The sequence below is a fragment of the Micromesistius poutassou genome (assembly GCF_964030765.1).
Source record: "Micromesistius poutassou genome assembly, chromosome: 2".
NCBI lineage: Eukaryota > Metazoa > Chordata > Actinopteri > Gadiformes > Gadidae > Micromesistius > Micromesistius poutassou.
The window spans coordinates 3,275,385-3,293,176 of NC_140272.1; the positions used below are offsets into that span (position 1 = coordinate 3,275,385).

At 43.4% G+C, this 17,792-nt stretch overlaps 1 protein-coding gene across 1 annotated transcript; it reads left to right on the forward strand.

Moving 5' to 3' along the window:
* Positions 1 to 10,123: 10,123 nt before the first annotated feature.
* LOC311339233 (odorant receptor 131-2-like) lies at positions 10,124 to 15,002 on the forward strand (the record flags this gene model as incomplete). Its single annotated transcript, XM_084464610.1, has 5 exons — positions 10,124 to 10,266; positions 10,606 to 10,746; positions 11,930 to 12,197; positions 13,869 to 14,271; positions 14,980 to 15,002. The coding sequence occupies 5 exons, from the start codon at positions 10,124 to 10,126 to the stop codon at positions 15,000 to 15,002; spliced, it is 978 nt and encodes a 325-aa protein (XP_084320736.1).
* Between the last annotated feature and the right edge of the window lie 2,790 nt (positions 15,003 to 17,792).

Here is a 17,792-nt window from a genome sequence, read left to right on the forward strand (position 1 = left end):
TGCAATGTTTTATATATTATTTTATGCTGTGGAAGTTGGCATATATACTTATGCTATTAAAGTGGATAATTTACATGTTGTTTCCTGATTGGAAATGTATATAAAATTGCTCATATGTGTAATAACTGCAGCTGTTTTTGATATTGTTAAGTTGTTTTCCGGATCAATGTCATTTTCTATGTCTTGTGTGTTCTGTTAGAGAAAAATGTTTATAGTCGGGAATTGTCATGGTGAATTGTGAATTCCATTACCCTGTTAAAACAAAACAAACACAAACACACAAACAAGCACACATGCATGCGCACACGTAGGCATGCACACACACAGACTGTGTAGACCCCAGACCTCATAGACAATTATCTTCAGATGAATTTAAGTCTCTCTCTCTCTCCCTCCCTCCCTCCCTCCCTCCCTCCCTCCCTCCATTCATTCATTTCATTCCTTTCCCCCCCCCCCCCCCCTTCCCTCCCCAATGCCCGACCCTCCAGGTATGTGCTCTACATCCACCTGGTGATAAATGACATCATCATGCTCACTGGCGCCATCCTACTCCAGTTGATCACCTATCTCGCAGTCGGGGGGATCAACGTGGCATTGTGCTGCACCATCCTGGTCGTCATGGTTACCACCAACAAGTATGCCTGCTGACTGTGTGTGTGAGACATATAGTCCCTGTGTAAACTAAATCTCGATGAGTTAAAATGTTTAATAGCAATGTAACAATAGATGAAGGAAAACATTAACAGGCAGACAATCAATCAATGAGGACAATTTAAATATATATGATGAAATAGAAATACGCCTGAATATCACAGGTAAAGAAATAAAGAAATGGGTTCAATGTTAAATTAACTAAATAATTAGTTCAAAGGACTTGAAGGTGCTTATTCTGTGTGTTTCTCCATGGTAAGAGAGAATAGTAATACTGTGCTAGTTCTAGCACGAGCTGCACTAGTAGTAGTGAGGTGTATTCCAGGAATAGTCCAGTGAACCGAGCCTGCACAGTGGTACTACTAGTAGTCCTTGTTGTACTAGCAGTTCTGTATTCCAGGAACAGTCCAATGAACCTAGCCTGCATGGCGGTGGAGTGCTACATCTCTGTGTGTCAGCCGCTACACCACGCCCAGCTGTGCACCGTGGGCCGCACCTACTGCCTGATCGCCGTCATCTGGGGCGTGTCCTTCATCACCGCCTTCACGGACATCATCATCATCTTCATGAACCGCCCCCTCTCCTTCTTCTCCGTCTCCATGATGTGCTTTGCCGATGCCATCTTCTCTGTCCGCCAACACAAAGACAAGACCGTCGTCGTCCAGGTGAGGTTCACCTGACACAAATGCACTACACATGCAACGTTTAGTAGAGAGTTAGACCAATGGGAGGCTTAACTTTTTCCTTAATTACGTGCAATATGTAGTATGTACATTATGTGTTTATGTGTGTGTTGAGGTGGTGGTCCATCTCTCCCCAGGTGGTCCTGGTTTCCATGGTGTTTCTGACCCTCGTCATCTCCTACCTGAAGATCCTCTTCGCAGCCAGGGAAGTGTCCGGTGATGACCAGGTGTGTAAGCTCAACAATTGTTGATTAGACATTGCTTTATTACTGGCCTTGTTTATACCAAGAGTAGAACTTTGATGGTCACAATTTCAAACAAAAACCAAAGACCTCTTCTACAGTACTACTACTTTGTTACTTTGCTGTTCAACATGTCAGATACAGTTGAAATACATACTATTATGACATTTAAAATTTGTAGGTGACATGATGAATACTTTGAGTGGGGGAACAATATTATGCCTATAAAACAACTGCAATATTGTTGACACACTATAAAGAGTTAAACTCCAGGTCGGACTACAGTCGGGAATTTGTGCCACCCAGAGCTGGTACAATATCTATTAAAGCTGAAGGTCAAAGCTGAGCTTGAGCAAGTGCAATGGACTGATAGAGGCATGTGCCTTATTCACTTAGCGCCCATCTTAGTTCTAACTATCTGGCTGGGGTACTGAATTCAGAATTCCTCATGCAGTTCCCCCACACAGCTAACGTTAACCCCACCTGGCACATTTGTACGTACTTTACACCGCCAGGTGTGACAGTGATGTAGCCAGGCTAGCGCCGCCTACTGGTTCCGGCAAATTTAATTTGCCTCAACCATATAGTCAGGGAACTAGCAATGCGTTTCGGTTTGCTCCGTCCGCCAGAGCGGACGGACCAATCAGCGAGCAGATGTGGCGATGACGGGCGATAACAGTTGACGAGATGGATGTCGGCGAAGCTATACGCTCTGTGCTTGAAACTATTCCGGATATTGAAGACTTAAAGCCAGAACAAGAAGCATGTTTGACGAATTTTTTGGAGGGCAAAGACGTTTTTGGACTTCTTCCTACCGGGTTTGGGAAAAGTTTAATTTACCAGCTGGCCCCGTTAGTGGCGAAGACATTATGCAAGCCAAACGCTAATGCTAACCCTATTGTCATCGTTGTGTCCCCCCTGCTTGCCCTGATAGAAGACCAGATTAAGGAGGCAGGGATACTGGGTGTAACAGCAGGCCAGCTTGGCGTTAGTGATGACCAGGACATAATAAACGGAAATAAATAAACGCATAGCATACGTCACCGCCAAGCAGCAGCGATTAGTCGAAGCAAACGGAAGCAACCGCCTCCCGGAAGCAAACGAATCTCTACGGCTCGTGTTCAGACGCTATATGAAATGTAATGAAGTAAGCGGCTGATGCATCAGGCTAACAGTGATGAGCCATTACAGGTAATTTCAATATCTACCAATCAGTGAAATTGCATTCAGGCATATGAAGGATATGTCAGCCTGCCAGACTACCCAGTGGACTGTACCAACTGGTAGGCTGATCTATCCATCATACATCTGGGTCAATAATCGCAGGTGTGATGTCAATATAGGGTCATCAATAGCTTATCAACCCGACACCTGGTTGTGTAATATAATTAGTCAGGTTTGATAGTTCATATCACAAAATGCGTAGTAACATTTTGGAGAAGGTTGAAAGTTCACAGTTCACTTCATTGGTCCGGGATCTGCATTCTCCATTGGTCCAGGGAGGAACAATGTTGTCAATGGTTTTCTACAATTTTTTAGAGAAAACTGATGCTATATTGGAAAATAGCCGATCCTGCAGGTTCCCCTTTAGGGTTGGAATTGAGATCCAGATTCAGGTCAAGGGTCATGTATAGGTTCGGGCCAAAACTGAGCACTGCTGGTCCGTTCAGGTGTCGGCCAGGAAGGCGAGGAACACCATCCTGCTCCATGGCGTCCAGCTGCTGTTCTGCATGCTCTCCTATGCCTCACCCATCCTCACCATGCACCTGTTGAGGACCTTCCCCAACAACTACAGGATCATCCTCTATCCCTGCTTCCTCGTCACCAACGTCCTGCCGCGCCTCCTCAGCCCCCTCATCTACGGCGTGCGCGACCAGAAGTTCAGGACCCATCTCAGACTGCTCTTCTCCTGCAGGAGCCGCGGGCCTGGGGAGGGCGAGAGACTGAAGCCCACCACAGGAGAGAGAGTCAGACCGATAAAGGGCGAGAGAGAGACACCAACAGTAGGGGAGAGAGGGAGCTCTAAAAAGATGAATAAACAGACCAGACGGCCCTAGTGCCTGGTACGAGCGTTTTGCATTTGTGATCTTGTTTGTGATGAGGTCAAACTTTGCTCTGTAGAGGACGGAAATATTCCAACTGTTTTCACGTTGCTGCTATTAAAAGCTTTTCTACAAACCTGTATTATCCTCTGTTTTATCCCCTTGGATTAAGGTTCCATTTTGGGACCAATGCAATTAAAACACAAGTTCTCTTTTGATGATGCATCATCCAAGAGACAAGAACGATGCCACCCAGTGGTACATTCCCACCAAACCTCGACCAGGCTAGGGAACATGGGGTACATAGAAACACACAGAAGTCCCTCCCCAAATCCAGACAGACAACCTTCTCACTGTGTCTATATAATCCACAATATCCCAGCTCCTGCTCCTCACACTACAACCTCTGGCACAGACCAGCATCTGCTGTAAGTTGTCTCTCTCTCTATCTATCTGTATGTATTTCCATATACCAATCTATCTGTCCATATCTATCAATCTATCTATCTATTTTTCTTTCTGTATATTGTGCTTTCTATATTAATATCTTATAAGGTTCACCCTATTCACCCCTAAAACAACGTTGTGCTCCAACACCATATTTCATCATATATTTATAGGGGATTTTCACAATGAATGGGGCCAAGATGATTGACAGTACAGATAGCGCTCTTTGGTTGACATCTGCACTGTCCTGTCTAACCCAGCACAGCAGTTTTCACGCTCATTTCGACAGAGGGTTCCTGGAAATTCCTGGTATTTTTCCATTCATTCTTCAACTTCAACTTCAACTTCAAAGCACTTTATTTGTCCCCAAGGGGCAATTTAAAAGGGCGCATTACAGTAGCTTCAGGGACACAATCAACAGACAGATAAGCAGCACGCATAAACATAAGCAGCAGGCATACTGCACAATTAACCAACATACAGAATTCACAGACACACTGCACAATCACACAGCACACACCGCACCTCATCATTCAACACAGAGAATAGAATAGAATAAATCTGGAGAGAGGGCCTATTTCCCAAACCAACAAGCCTGGAACAAGTCAGAGAGCGTCCATTCACCAAGCCTGTGAGAAGACCCAAGATGGCATGGAGGGCCAGACCAGTGAGGAAGACTCAAGCCAGAAGGTGGAGAGTTCTGCCTCGGGCCTGGACGGGCCAACCAGCGCCGCAAAGGGAGACCCTCATGTGAAGTGGAGTGACATGGCAGCTACCCCACCCTGGAACCTGGTCCAGGACAAGAGGAGCCACAACCGTCGGAAACAGGTCCCCGAAAATGCTTCAGTAAAGCCCAAACCTCGCCTGAATCCTCCTAAAGGGAAGAAAACTGGCGGCATTGTTGGGACTGGTACTGGTGGAGACATCCAAGTCATAAAGTCTAAGCTGGTGAGTGTATTTGCAACAAAATTCTCACCTGATTTAGACTCTGAGACTTTGACTAGTTACATGAAAGATAAACTTGGGCGTGATGTAAGCTGTCAAAAGATAGAAACTGTACAAAGCCGGTTCAGTTCATTTAAAATAACCACAGAGTGCAAAGAAGTGGATGAAATGTACAACCCAGAGCTGTGGCCTGAAGGCACTTTTGTGCGGCGATTCTATGAGGCACGCAAGCCCAAGTCTACAGTGGGGCCAATGTCAGTGATGAATGTGCCTGTAATGGGGGCTGGGGTACATGATGCCCAGTGCTAGCCACAGTGATGGTGGTCAGAGTGGTGTCATACAACTCACGAGGCTTGCGCCTAGGACAGAGTGCTGGGGACAGAGCGCATCGTGTTGTTGTTGTTGACCAGCTACTAGAGACCACAGGCATTCTCTGCCTGCAAGAGACATTTTTAGCCAAACAGGACCTTGATAAACTTAATTCTGTACACAGTGATTTCCATGGAGCAGGAGAGTCCACAACGGATTTAAGCACCAGAATGGTGCGTGGTAGAATTCCTGGAGATGTGGCCATTTTGTGGCGCAAGAAATATGATCCAATAATCAGTATTATCAGATTAGAGGTGGACTGGTGTATTGCAATTAAAGTTGTGCATGATATGAATGTTTTTATCATTTTAAATGTTTACACCCCATATGACTGCTATAAAAATGAAGATGAATATATGAATAGGTTGGCATTTTTTAACTCTTATATTAAGGAATGTACATATGCAAATATATTTGTGTTGGGTGATTTGAATGCAGACATCTCTGATGATAAATCTCTCTTTGGTCAGCACTTGATGCAGTTCTGTCATGACAGTAAACTGGTTCTTTCCAGCATGAAATTCCTGCCTGTAGATAGTTACACTTACATCAGTGAAGCATGGCACACAACATCCTGGCTGGATCATGTAATCTGTACAGCTGATGCTCATGAAAGTCTGGAAGTAGTTGAAATTTTGTATGGGTTGACTGCCACTGATCACTTACCTGTCTGCCTGACTGCAGCAGTTCAACAGAAGATGGCGCCAACAGGGTCAAAGTGGATTGGGCTAAACTATCTAAAGAGGATGTCTTGTATTATTGTGGGAGGTCAGATGTTCTCTTAAGGGAAGTACAGCTACCCATGGATGCTATTTTATGTCCAAATATTAACTGTGATGATGTCACTCACTGTAATGACCTATGTGAAATGTATAATAGTATAGTGAGCGCTATACATGAAGCCAGTAGACATCTACACACTCACCCCAGAAAGGTTAAGAATACCAAGCCTGGCTGGAAGTATGTAGCAGCCAATCTGGCTTCCGCTCCGCCCACAGCAAGGAAAGAGCTTTGTTGAGAGTCACAAATGACCTGCTGATGGCTGCTGATTCTGGTTCATCATCCCTCCTCATCCTCCTCGACCTATCTGCAGCATTTGATACGGTCGACCACCACATACTGCTCCAGCGTCTACACGACTCTGTTGGACTCAGTGGCACAGCATTGAGCTGGTTTGAGTCCTACCTCACTGGCAGGTCAGAACACGTTGCCATGGGAGGGTCAAGGTCTCGGTCACATGCTGTTGGCTGCGGGGTTCCGCAAGGGTCGGTGCTTGGACCCATCCTGTTTGTCCTCTACATGCTCCCCCTCGGTAAAGTCATCAGGCGCTTCGGGATATCTTTCCACTGCTACGCAGATGACACACAACTATACATCAGGACGGACACTCATTCACCACCATCAGCAACATCACCTCTCTCCACGCTCACTGCATGTCTGGAGGAGATAAAGGCGTGGATGAGACATAATTTTCTCCAGCTGAACAGCTCAAAAACTGAAGCCATCCTCATCGGTTCCCCCCATCAGATTCGAAACTCCCCCATAACCTGCATCACCTTCTCTGGCAAGGACATCCCACTATCATCAACAGTCACTAACCTTGGTGTCAGGTTCGACCCCCATTTAACCTTTGAGGCCCACATCAACCACCTCTGCAAAATATCATTTTTCCATCTAAGAAACATAGCCAGACTCCGTCCCACACTCACCTTGAGAGATGCTGAGAAGCTCGTCCACGCCTTTGTCTCCTCCAGACTCGATTACTGCAACGCACTTCTCAGCGGGATTCCCAACAAGAGCATACAGAAACTACAACACATCCAAAACAGCGCCGCCAGAATCCTGCTGAGAGTACGCAAATATGAGCACATCACACCCATTCTTCACTCACTTCACTGGCTACCCATCTCCGCTCGGATCAACTACAAAGTCTCCCTCCTCACATTCCAGTGCATCCATGGCAACGCCCCCCAGTACCTTAAAGAACTCCTCACCCCCCAGTGAGCACGCTCACTCCGCTCCACCAACAGCCTTCTCCCCCCAAGGACTAAGAGCCGCACACTGGGAGACCGAGCCTTCTGCTCCTCTGCTCCACGACTGTGGAACACCCTCCCTGAACACCTGAGGGTTCCACAGTCGATCGATTGCTTTAAAAAGGGCCTAAAAACGTACCTTTTAAAAAAATATTTTAATCTGTAACTGCTCGCTCAAAACAACTGTTTTTAACTCTTGTTTTTAACCTATTTTTTCTTTTTTGGTTGCTGTTGTAGCACTTTGAGATTTTTTAGTAAATATAAAGTGCGTTACAAATAAAATTTATTATTATTATTATTACCACCAAGAAGCCGCTAAGGCAGCTCATAGGACCTGGGTTATAGCTGGTAGACCCAGACAGGGGCCAGACTTAGAGCACAAGAAACTTACTAATGCTAGATATAAATATGCAGTGCGCTTTATTGGGAAGCATGAGCAAGCCGTAAGAGCTCATTCTATGGCTGAAAACTTGCTTGGTAACAATGTCACTGAGTTTTGGAAAGAGGTAAAAGCTACAAATAGGGCCAAAACAGTACTGCCATGCCACATTGAAGGTGTATCTGGTGCAGACAATATAGCAGAGCGGTGGAGGCAGCACTATGCAGCTCTGTTTAATTGTATCAAAAGTGAGCCCTATTGTGTGTGCAAGTTAAATGAGGAAGTGATTCATTTTACTCCCAACAAGGTTTATCATGCTATAATGAATAAAAGCTCTCTCTCTCTCTCTCTCTCTCTCTCTCTCTCTCTCTCTCTCTCTCTCTCTCTCTCTCTCTCTCTCTCTCTCTCTCTCTCTCTCTCTCTCTCTCTCTCTCTCTCTCTCTCTCTCTCTCTCTCTCTCTCTCTCTCTCTCTCTCTCTCTCTCTCTCTCTCTCTCTCTCTCTCTCTCTCTCTCTCTCTCTCTCTCTCTCTCTCTCTCTCTCATGCCCCACCCTCCAACTATGTGCTGTACATCTACCTGGTGATAAATGGTGATCTCCTATGTTGCGGCCGAGGCGGAAATAGAAATAGTCTGGTTTGATATTTGGTCAATATCACTGTAACGGGTAATGAGCGAGAGGAGACCCAATGTTTGGGAGGAAAAAGTCTTTATTCGCCTCCAAGACGCTTAAATAACAACTTAAATAGCACGTTGCGGATTCCACTACATCTGACCACATAAACTGAAATAAAACGATGTTCTTTGCAACTCATTGTGTCCTCCCGTCCGCAACACCTTCCTTCTCTGCTTTTTCTCCCCCTTCACTGAAAAACAAAGCACACATAAATACACCTCCTTGATTGGCCCTGATCGCGGCCACCTGTCCGCAATCAGGTCCAATCTCCCCCCAGCCGATCCGGTGTGCTCCCAACCGTCCTCTACCTCCCCCCGCAGGCCAGACGTCACACGTCCCCCTCCACAATCACATTATAATATCACATGCCCAATATCACAATATCACAACAGGCCCACAGCAGGAGAAAGAGTCAGACCCATAGAGGGCAAGAGACCAACAGTAGGGTAGAGAGGGAGCTCTGAAAAGATGAATTAACAGACAAGAAGGCCCTCATGATTGTTATGCATTTTTATCTTATTTGTGATGAGGTCACACTTTGCTCTGTAGAGGAGACTGAAATATTCCAATTGATTTCACGTTGCTGCTATTAAAAGCTTTTGTACAAACCTGTATTATCCTCTGTTTTATTCCCTTGAAATAAGGTTCCATTTTGGAACCAATGCAATTAATACACAAGTTCTCTTTTGGTGATGCATCATCCAAGAGACAAGAACGATGCCACCCAGTGGTACATTCCCACCAAACCTCGACCAGGCTAGCTAGGGAACATGGGGTACAAAAATACAAACAGAAGTCCCTCCCTAAATCCAGACAGACAACCTTCTCAATGTGTCTATATAATCTACTATATCCCAGCTCCTGCCCCTCACGTTACAACCTCTGGCACAGACCAGCATCTGCTGTAAGTTGTCTCTCTTTCTCTCTTTCTCTCTATCTCTCTTTCTCTCTGTCTCTGTCTGTTTGTCTTTCTTTCTGCTTCTTGTTCTTTCTATTATTGTCTTATAAGGTATTCATATTTCTGTGTTTTTCCTTAATTCTATCGTAAACTTTAAAACGTTGGACAAATAAAAAAATGTCAGATTGATCCAATTGTTGAACTATAGGCTAATAATGTGTGCCATGAATGTCTGAAATATTAACATAATTCCTTTAAAAGGGCTGTATTCTTGAATTACAAGCTGTCAGAGTTTATGAGAATATGAACATATGTCTTTCTTTGTGTGTTTGTGAATTCTCTTATTTGTTGAAAAAAAAAAAAACAGGTGGCCAGCACGCTACCTTTAACCATAGGTTTGCATAGCCTTGTGGAAGACTCAGGTCATGTGCAATGACGGCACGGGGGCTGAGTGAGTGCAGGTAGCCCCCGGGTAGGTAGGTAGACAGACTGGTAGGCCGTCCAATCATTTCATTTGGGCCACATGAAATTATTTGACAGGCTTATTACAGGGATGCGGATGCCACAGATGCAGATTTTTTTTTACCAGAGCATTTCATTGTTTACTTTTTTTTGCTGTCAGGATGAGGAGAGAATTTTAACAAATGACAGAAAATGCTTCTATAATAAATTGCCTAATGTTGTTTAAATACTTAGTGTTTGTACTGTATTCAGATTGTATTTCTGTATTCCTATGAAATAAAGGCAAAGCTGGTTGAACATGAACACCACTCGTCTAGACACTCTGAAGGAGGCCTTCATCAAGAACTTCTTCACAGTCTTCCTCAGCGTCATCATCAACCTCGTCAATGGCTCTTTTGTCTACATCTACTTCAGGAGTCAGGAGTTCCAGAGGGACCCCAGGTATCAGAAATACTTTCATGATTAGAAATATTTAGACCACAACGTCAATTACATTACTAATCCTGCTGCTCTGTCTTTCTCTACTTCTGTCTCCTTTATCTACCCCTTGATTGTACATTGTCCAGTCAAATTACGATTACAATTTTTCAATGTTCTGTTCTATGTTTCAACAGTGATTGAAATGTTCCACTACCGTGCTGACCAGGTCCCTGTTGGAATAAAATACTCCCCTACTCGTCTCCTCTCCTCCTCATCTCCTTTCTGATCTCCTCTCCTCCTCTCCTTCCTTTCCTCCTCTCCTCTCCTCCCCTCTCCTCCCCTCCCCTCCTCACCTCTCAGGTATGTGCTGTTCATCCACCTGGTCGTGAATGATATGGTGATGCTGAGCCTTTCTGTGGTGCTACAGATCCTCACCTACACCTTTCGGCTCACCCTCGCCCCCTGCTGTGTCCTGCTCCTCATCCTCCTTACCACCAACAAGTAGGTAGTGGAGTATTAGTAATAGTAGTAGTAGTATAGGAATAGTTCTAGGAGTACAAGGAATACTAGTGGTAGTAGTAGATCTACAAGTAGTAGATGTAGGAGTAACATGAGGTGATACTGCTACAAGAGTGCTAAGAGTACTAGTTGTAGTAATACTAGTAGTACTAGGAGTAGGGGTATTGGTAGTTCTCGAACAGTAAAGTAGTAAATTTACAAAATAATAAAAGGGCACGCTCTCGAATGGCTGGTGCCTTTGTAACGTTATGTTGACTGACATTCTCTGGCCTCCACTTGTGGCTAAAGTTGTGGAAGCAGCAATTATACAGCTTTATTTAAGTTCATAAATGTATTTGACTGATTACTTGTAATGCCAATTTGAAACAGAGAATAGGAGGCATGTGGAAATGTACATTAAAACATAGTGGTTGCACTTGCTTATGGTGTTCACTTTTTGTCAATTTTGTAGGTAACACTAATACACTGATCAGGAATGTGGATTTTGTTAGCTGTTAGCATTACAGCTTAATTTAATTTCATAAATGTAACAGAAAGATCACTAAATGTTAATGGAAAATATTGCTAGTAGCCTACATCATTTATTTTATTATTATTATTATTATTATTTGGTGGGTGCTGCATCCAGCGCTCAACTATTGTTCTTCTTAAGTTTAATATTTTCTTTCTCTCTTTCTTTCATTCTTATTCTCTACAACTTTGGGACAATACTCCTTCCTCAATTTTTCACCTAGAGACTCACTTCCAATTTTAAAATGTTCAGATTAGCTTGGAATCACGCACTTCTATTCAGACTTTTAAAATATAATTATTCACAAAGGAAGTCAATAGGAGGACGGTGAAGCCGTCCGCCCATTCTCTGACACTACAACTACTTCAGACTTTGTAACTTAGTAGTATTAGTAGTAACTAAAGATGAGACTAGTACTAATAGCACAATATTTTCCAGGAGCAGTCTGCTAGTACTAATATTATTATTATTATTATTATTAATGTTAATATTACTGTATTCCTGGAATACTCCAGTGACCATAGCCTCCATGTTGGTACTACTTGTTACGTGGGAACTACTAGTAGTGCTGTATTCCAGGAGCAGTCCAGTGAAACCAGCCTGCACGGTGGTACTACCAGTAGTACTAGTTGTACTAGCAGTACTGTATTCCAGGAACAGTCCAGTGAACCTAGCCTGCATGGCGGTGGAGCGCTACATCGCTGTGTGTTGGCCGCTACACCACGCCCAGCTGTGCACAGTAGGCCGCACCTACTGCCTGATCGGCCTCATCTGGGGCGTGTCCTTCCTCCCCGGCCTAAGCAATCTCGTCATCCTGCTGCTGAACTGGCCTGCTTCTGGGTCCTGGTTCTCCGTGGTCACCTGCTACAGCAACCGCATCTTCAACATGCCCCAGCACCAGACCAGCGACCTTTGCATGGAAGTACGTCACAGCACCGTCATTGTCTTGTCCTTCTTACTTCTTACTTCTTACTTCATGTGAGCAAAGCTCACATGAAGTAAGAGATTGGAATAAGTGTTTCAATAGTAGGAGCTGACCAGATGCTACCCCATAATAGTCAGCATCCTCCCAATTCCAAAACGGTCCGACAGAGTCTAGGTCAGTCCAGAACAGTCCAAAGCATTCCTGTCTAGTCTGACACAGTCCTCAACAGTCAAAAACAGTCCACAACAGTCTAACAGAGTCTAGAATAATCAAACAGACTCCATAACAGTCTACCACAGTCTAGTCCTCTCCAGTTTCTCCATTTGTTTGGCCCTAATATCCACATTTCCTTGGAATCAGAAACCATGAGAGATAGTTCTGCTTACAAATAGTTTGTTATCATATATTTTTTAAACAATCAATCAAAAAAAAAACTGATGGAAAATATTGAATTATGTTTCATCATTCAGCAGACCTTCAATCCTTGAGTTAAAGGAACCTTCAAGTGTTGGTTCAGCCTGATATTAAAAAACATCCCAATACAGACTTCCAAATAATAGCAAAGCTGCTCCTAATAGTTCTTACCACTAGAGGGCCGCAAGGAGACTCTAGAGGAATTGGGTGAACAAAGTCGAGCTTAAGATTTGTGTGGTGTTGTTTTGATTATTTTCTCTTGGATACTTTCAGAACACACAGCAGGGGGTTAGGATCAATTTAGTGATGATTTAGTGACTGAATGGGTGTATGAGACATACAAGGATTTCAAGTGAGGACACCAATAACAAATAACATTTTGTATTAAAGGTCCCATGACATGCCACCAGGTGATGTCATTACAGATAGATTGAAAACGGCTTGTAACGGCTACTCACACCACACCTGGTGGCATGTCATGGGACCTTTAAGTAAATTTCAATGTTTTCCACAGTGTCAAAAGGCTTATGGAGTTGTAACCAGAAGGTTGCTTGTTTGATCGCTGGTTCCTCCTGCTAAGTGTCGAGGTGTCCCTGAGCAAGACACAGTGGCAACAGGGTAGAAACATGCTAAGCATTTACTTGACAGGCCCCCACATTATAAAACAGGAACAACTCACACTCTCATATTATGGTTCTATCATTAATATACATGTAGAACATCATGATCTCAGATGGGAAATGTGGGTGTCACTGAATCAAGCATTCAGTATTTAGCACATTAAGCAGCCTTTCTCAAAGTTCAAGTTCAAAGTTTTTTATTGGTCACATGGGTGTCAAAAATAGCATTTTACATGCAGGGAAATTGAAAAAGTGGTTATCATTCTGTCACTGTTCAAATTACTGGAACCTGAATAAATAATAGATAATAGTTTTTTAAAAACAGATCCCTTAATGAGGTGGTGCTATAAAAACGGTTAATATAGTATAGTTCTGTGACCATGGGTCGGGAACCAAAATGGAGCTGAATACAGTTGAAGATGGGTCGCAGCCTGACAACGCACGGAACACTCAGAAAACTCTGAGCACCCTGGAATTGGTCAACCTCAAACTAAAGGAGCACCAATATATCGGTGTGCTCGGAGATCTCAGAGGGTAGGGTTGGTTGGGTCCCAAGGTCACACTGAAATCATCCCTTGGGTCTCGAACCCCCTGCTGAGTGGAGGCTAAATGAGAGGGTGTGTTCCCCACCCAGGTCTTCTTCCTGTCCGTGGTGAGTGTCACCCTGGCCGTCACTTACCTCAAGGTGATGTTCGCCGCCAGCACCGCCTCCGCCAGCAGCCGAGCGTCGGCCAGGAAGGCGAGGAACACCATCCTGCTCCACGGCGTCCAGCTGCTCATCTGCATGCTCACCTACGTGGCGCCGTTCGTAGTCGTACCTCTCATCAGGGCCTTGCCCCACCAGCTTACCACAATCCTCTTCACCTCCTTCATCATCGTCAACATCCTGCCGCGCCTCCTCAGCCCCCTCATCTACGGCGTGCGGGACCAAAAGTTCAGGACCCAGCTCAGACTGCTCTTCTTCTGCAGGAGCTCTGGGCCTGGGGAGGGCGAGAGACTGAAGCCCACCGCAGGAGAGAGAGTCGGACCAATGGAGGGTAACAGAGGGGCAGCGACAGCGGGAGAGAGAGCCAGCTCCAAAAATATTAAAAGTAGATTCAGGAAAGAAGCTGCTGTTTAGTTGCCCATAGATGACACATACACATACTTCTGAAACGTTGTTCAAGGTTTGTAATTACAATTAGGGCATGCATAGATATTAAAATATAGAAAAGAAGAATGAAAGGGATTGTAGAGTGTGTGCTCAATTGATTGAGAGTATCAGTACATGCCAACTATGTGACAATAAATGTTTATCACTCCAAAGTTTGTTTCCAAATGCTTTCCTTTCAAGAGCCCTTGACTCCATCAAGGGCTCCTTCATCTTCATCTACTTCAAGAGTCAGGTGTTCAAGAAAGACCCCCCCCCCCCCACACACACACACACACACACACACACACACCATCATCATCGGCGATCACTCGGAGTCGAGTATGATGGTCCTCCTGGGGTATCCCACTTGTGGGTCCTCACGGCTAAATAGTGTTTTGGCAGGCGTGGCCTCTGTGACGTATAATGTGCTCTGATTGGCTAGTGTTGAGCACCCGCCTCCTAGTTTATTATGTGTGCTGACATCTTGTGGCTATGTGCAGTTAATACAAATTTTATATATTTGGTCCTGTTCCCTTGTGACTATGTGAGGATATTACAGCCTGTTGTCATATGTGCTGTTATTCGTCACATATTCCCTCCTTGGTCATCACAGATGACCATACTAAGAACTACTAGTCAATGTAACATATAAAGTATAAAAGTGGTGAGTATAAATTCAAGCATAGAAATCCTACGGATTGGTTACCGCGGAACAATCATCAACATCACCAACCGACTTAGTTCGGGAAAACCCCCACTAAAAGGGAGGAAAACCTGTCATGTCCCTAATGTGGAACAGCAATCACCTTGGTGTGTCTCAAAGAATACATAGGCCTCAGCCAACAACAAAACAGTAGACATACAATCAACATATCATACAATCAATATGTCATACCATCACAGTATCATCAGTATCATCAAGTCATAAAGGCACAGTAATAAAGGCACATATATAAATTCATCACAAGAAATCCCCTCAAATACTTTGCATACTTTTACTATGCATGAATAACACAAAATGAAATACATTCAGGTATGAGTAACATTGAAAGTCAACACTACAAAAATGAAGTAACATAAGAATACAATCCAAAACACAAAAAACACCCTACAGGCATGCATGGTTTTGAATGGCTCAGGGGATTTCCATGTATGCAGGGTTATCGAACATCGTTGCAGTGTTAGCTCCTGCCTCCATTGCCGTCCTCAGGTTGGACAGTTCATGAGTCGATGTCAAGTCAATGTTCGTCTTGCCTGTCATGGGCACGGCTCAGATGACAAAAAGGTTACTAGCATGAACCCATGTGAGCCTCGCCCTTGCATCCAATCATCAACTCGGCCGTATCAGTAGTCAGAACATATTCCAATAGAAACTCCAAAGAAATTCAGCAGTCCCATTATCAGTGCAATAGTGCGAAAACAGCATATCACATTAGAATCTAAACAATACTATGCAATGACAAACATGACCCACATTGGTACGTTTAATAATTCATCATTCACATAAACCAGGTATAATATTTCTCTTGGATACTGGTGCTGAACTTCAGGGGGCTTGGAACTATTCAATGTAATTCAGCCTGATCAGGTCGGGGCGCTCCTCTGGTTCCAACCTTATTGGGGCATACCCAATCCCCACGTAAGCTTGGAAGGCACCTGGCGCACCTGAAGCACCTACTGCTGTGGTGATCAGCTGATTCAGTAGCCCTCGTATGCAGGGAATACAACAGCAACCGATCACAACCAACACGGTTACTGCCACTATTCCCGTCATGAGTACTGACTGGATCATGCCCTTCCATTTACCAAACATGTTCTCTATCCATCTGGTGAAAGGGTCATTAATGCCTGAGTTCTCTGCCAACTCCAATCTGAGGGCCTGCAATCCTGCAAATGTAAATGTAAACAATACGAATGAAACATATTCGTTGTTCCTATTTGTGATCTTATTCCTATTTGTGTGTATTGTGTTTATGGTGGTCAAAAAACTATATCACTCTTGACTGTGGCTGGCGTTTTTCTTGTTTCAAATATTTTTTATTGAAAGCATATGTGCATATCACTTGACATTTATACGCAATAAGGAACAGCTTCAATTTCAATTTTACATTACATACATAAAGAAGAGGAAAAAAAATAAAATAATAATAATAATAAAAAATGAAATAAAGAAATAAATTTTAAAAAAGGAAACTGCCCATCTACCCACCCCTTAAGATACCCATCCAGGCCTACGTGTAATGTTTATATTCATGTTCAAATTGTTTGTTGATCTAGAAACTAAATAAAAGGAGACCATATTTTTGAAAATTGCTTCAGTTTATCACTCAAGATAAACCTAATACGTTCTAGGTGCAATGTGTCTGTTAAATCTGAAATCCACAGCCTCACTGGAGGAACTTCAGAACCCTTCCAGAATTTAAGTATGAGTTTTTTTGCTGCTATTAGTCCATAAGAGACAAAGTGTTGTTGAGAAGCAGTCAGTTTGCTAAGTGCCTCGGAATGCCACAAAATAATCGTTGTAGGGTCTGGCTCTAGTGTAATTTTCAGAAATCGTTCGAACATATAGCACTCCCAGACCGAAGTACTGAAGTGAAATGAAAATTGAGAGGAAGTACGGAGGCGAGCGGAGCCAGGCTAGGGGAGAGAGGGAGCTCTGAAAAGATGAATTAACAGACAAGAAGGCCCTCCTGATTGTTTTGCATTTTTATTTTTTTCATTTTTTTTACAAATTCTTATTTGTGATGAGGTCACACTAGGGCAAGGCAACTTTATTTATATAGCACTTTTCATACACAAGGCAGACTCAAAGTGCTTCACATATAAACATTGTCATACAATAAAATAAAACAATAGTTAAGTAAAAAGTAAAATAGATAGAAAATAAAGGCAAAGTTTAAAAAAAACATTTTAGAAAGGCAGAGTTAAAAGAAATGCATTTTAGAAAGTGAGAAAATAAAGGCAAAGTTAAAATAATAAATATTTAAGCAGAAAGCTAAAGCAAACATAAAAGTCTTCAGTCTTGTTTTAAAAGCTGTCAGAGTTGGGGCAAGTCTTAAATCCTCAGGGAGTTTATTCCAGCTATTTGTTGCATAGTAACTAAATCCTGCTTCCCCATGTTTCGTGTTGACTCTGGGGATAATTAACAGATTGGTCTCAGAGGATCTTAGTGGCCTAGAAGGCTTATGTAGTGGAAGCATATCAGTTAAATATTTTGGCCCTAAACCATGTAGGGATTTATAGGTTAGCAACATGATTTTAAAATCAATTCTCTGACATACGAATTGGTGTAATATGTTCACATTTTTTGGTCTTTGTTAGAACTCTAGCAGCAGCATTCTGAACAAGCTGTAGTTGCCTTAGAGTTTTTTTTGGGAGACCTGTAAGGAGACCATTGCAGTAATCAAGCTTGCTAGTGATAAAGGC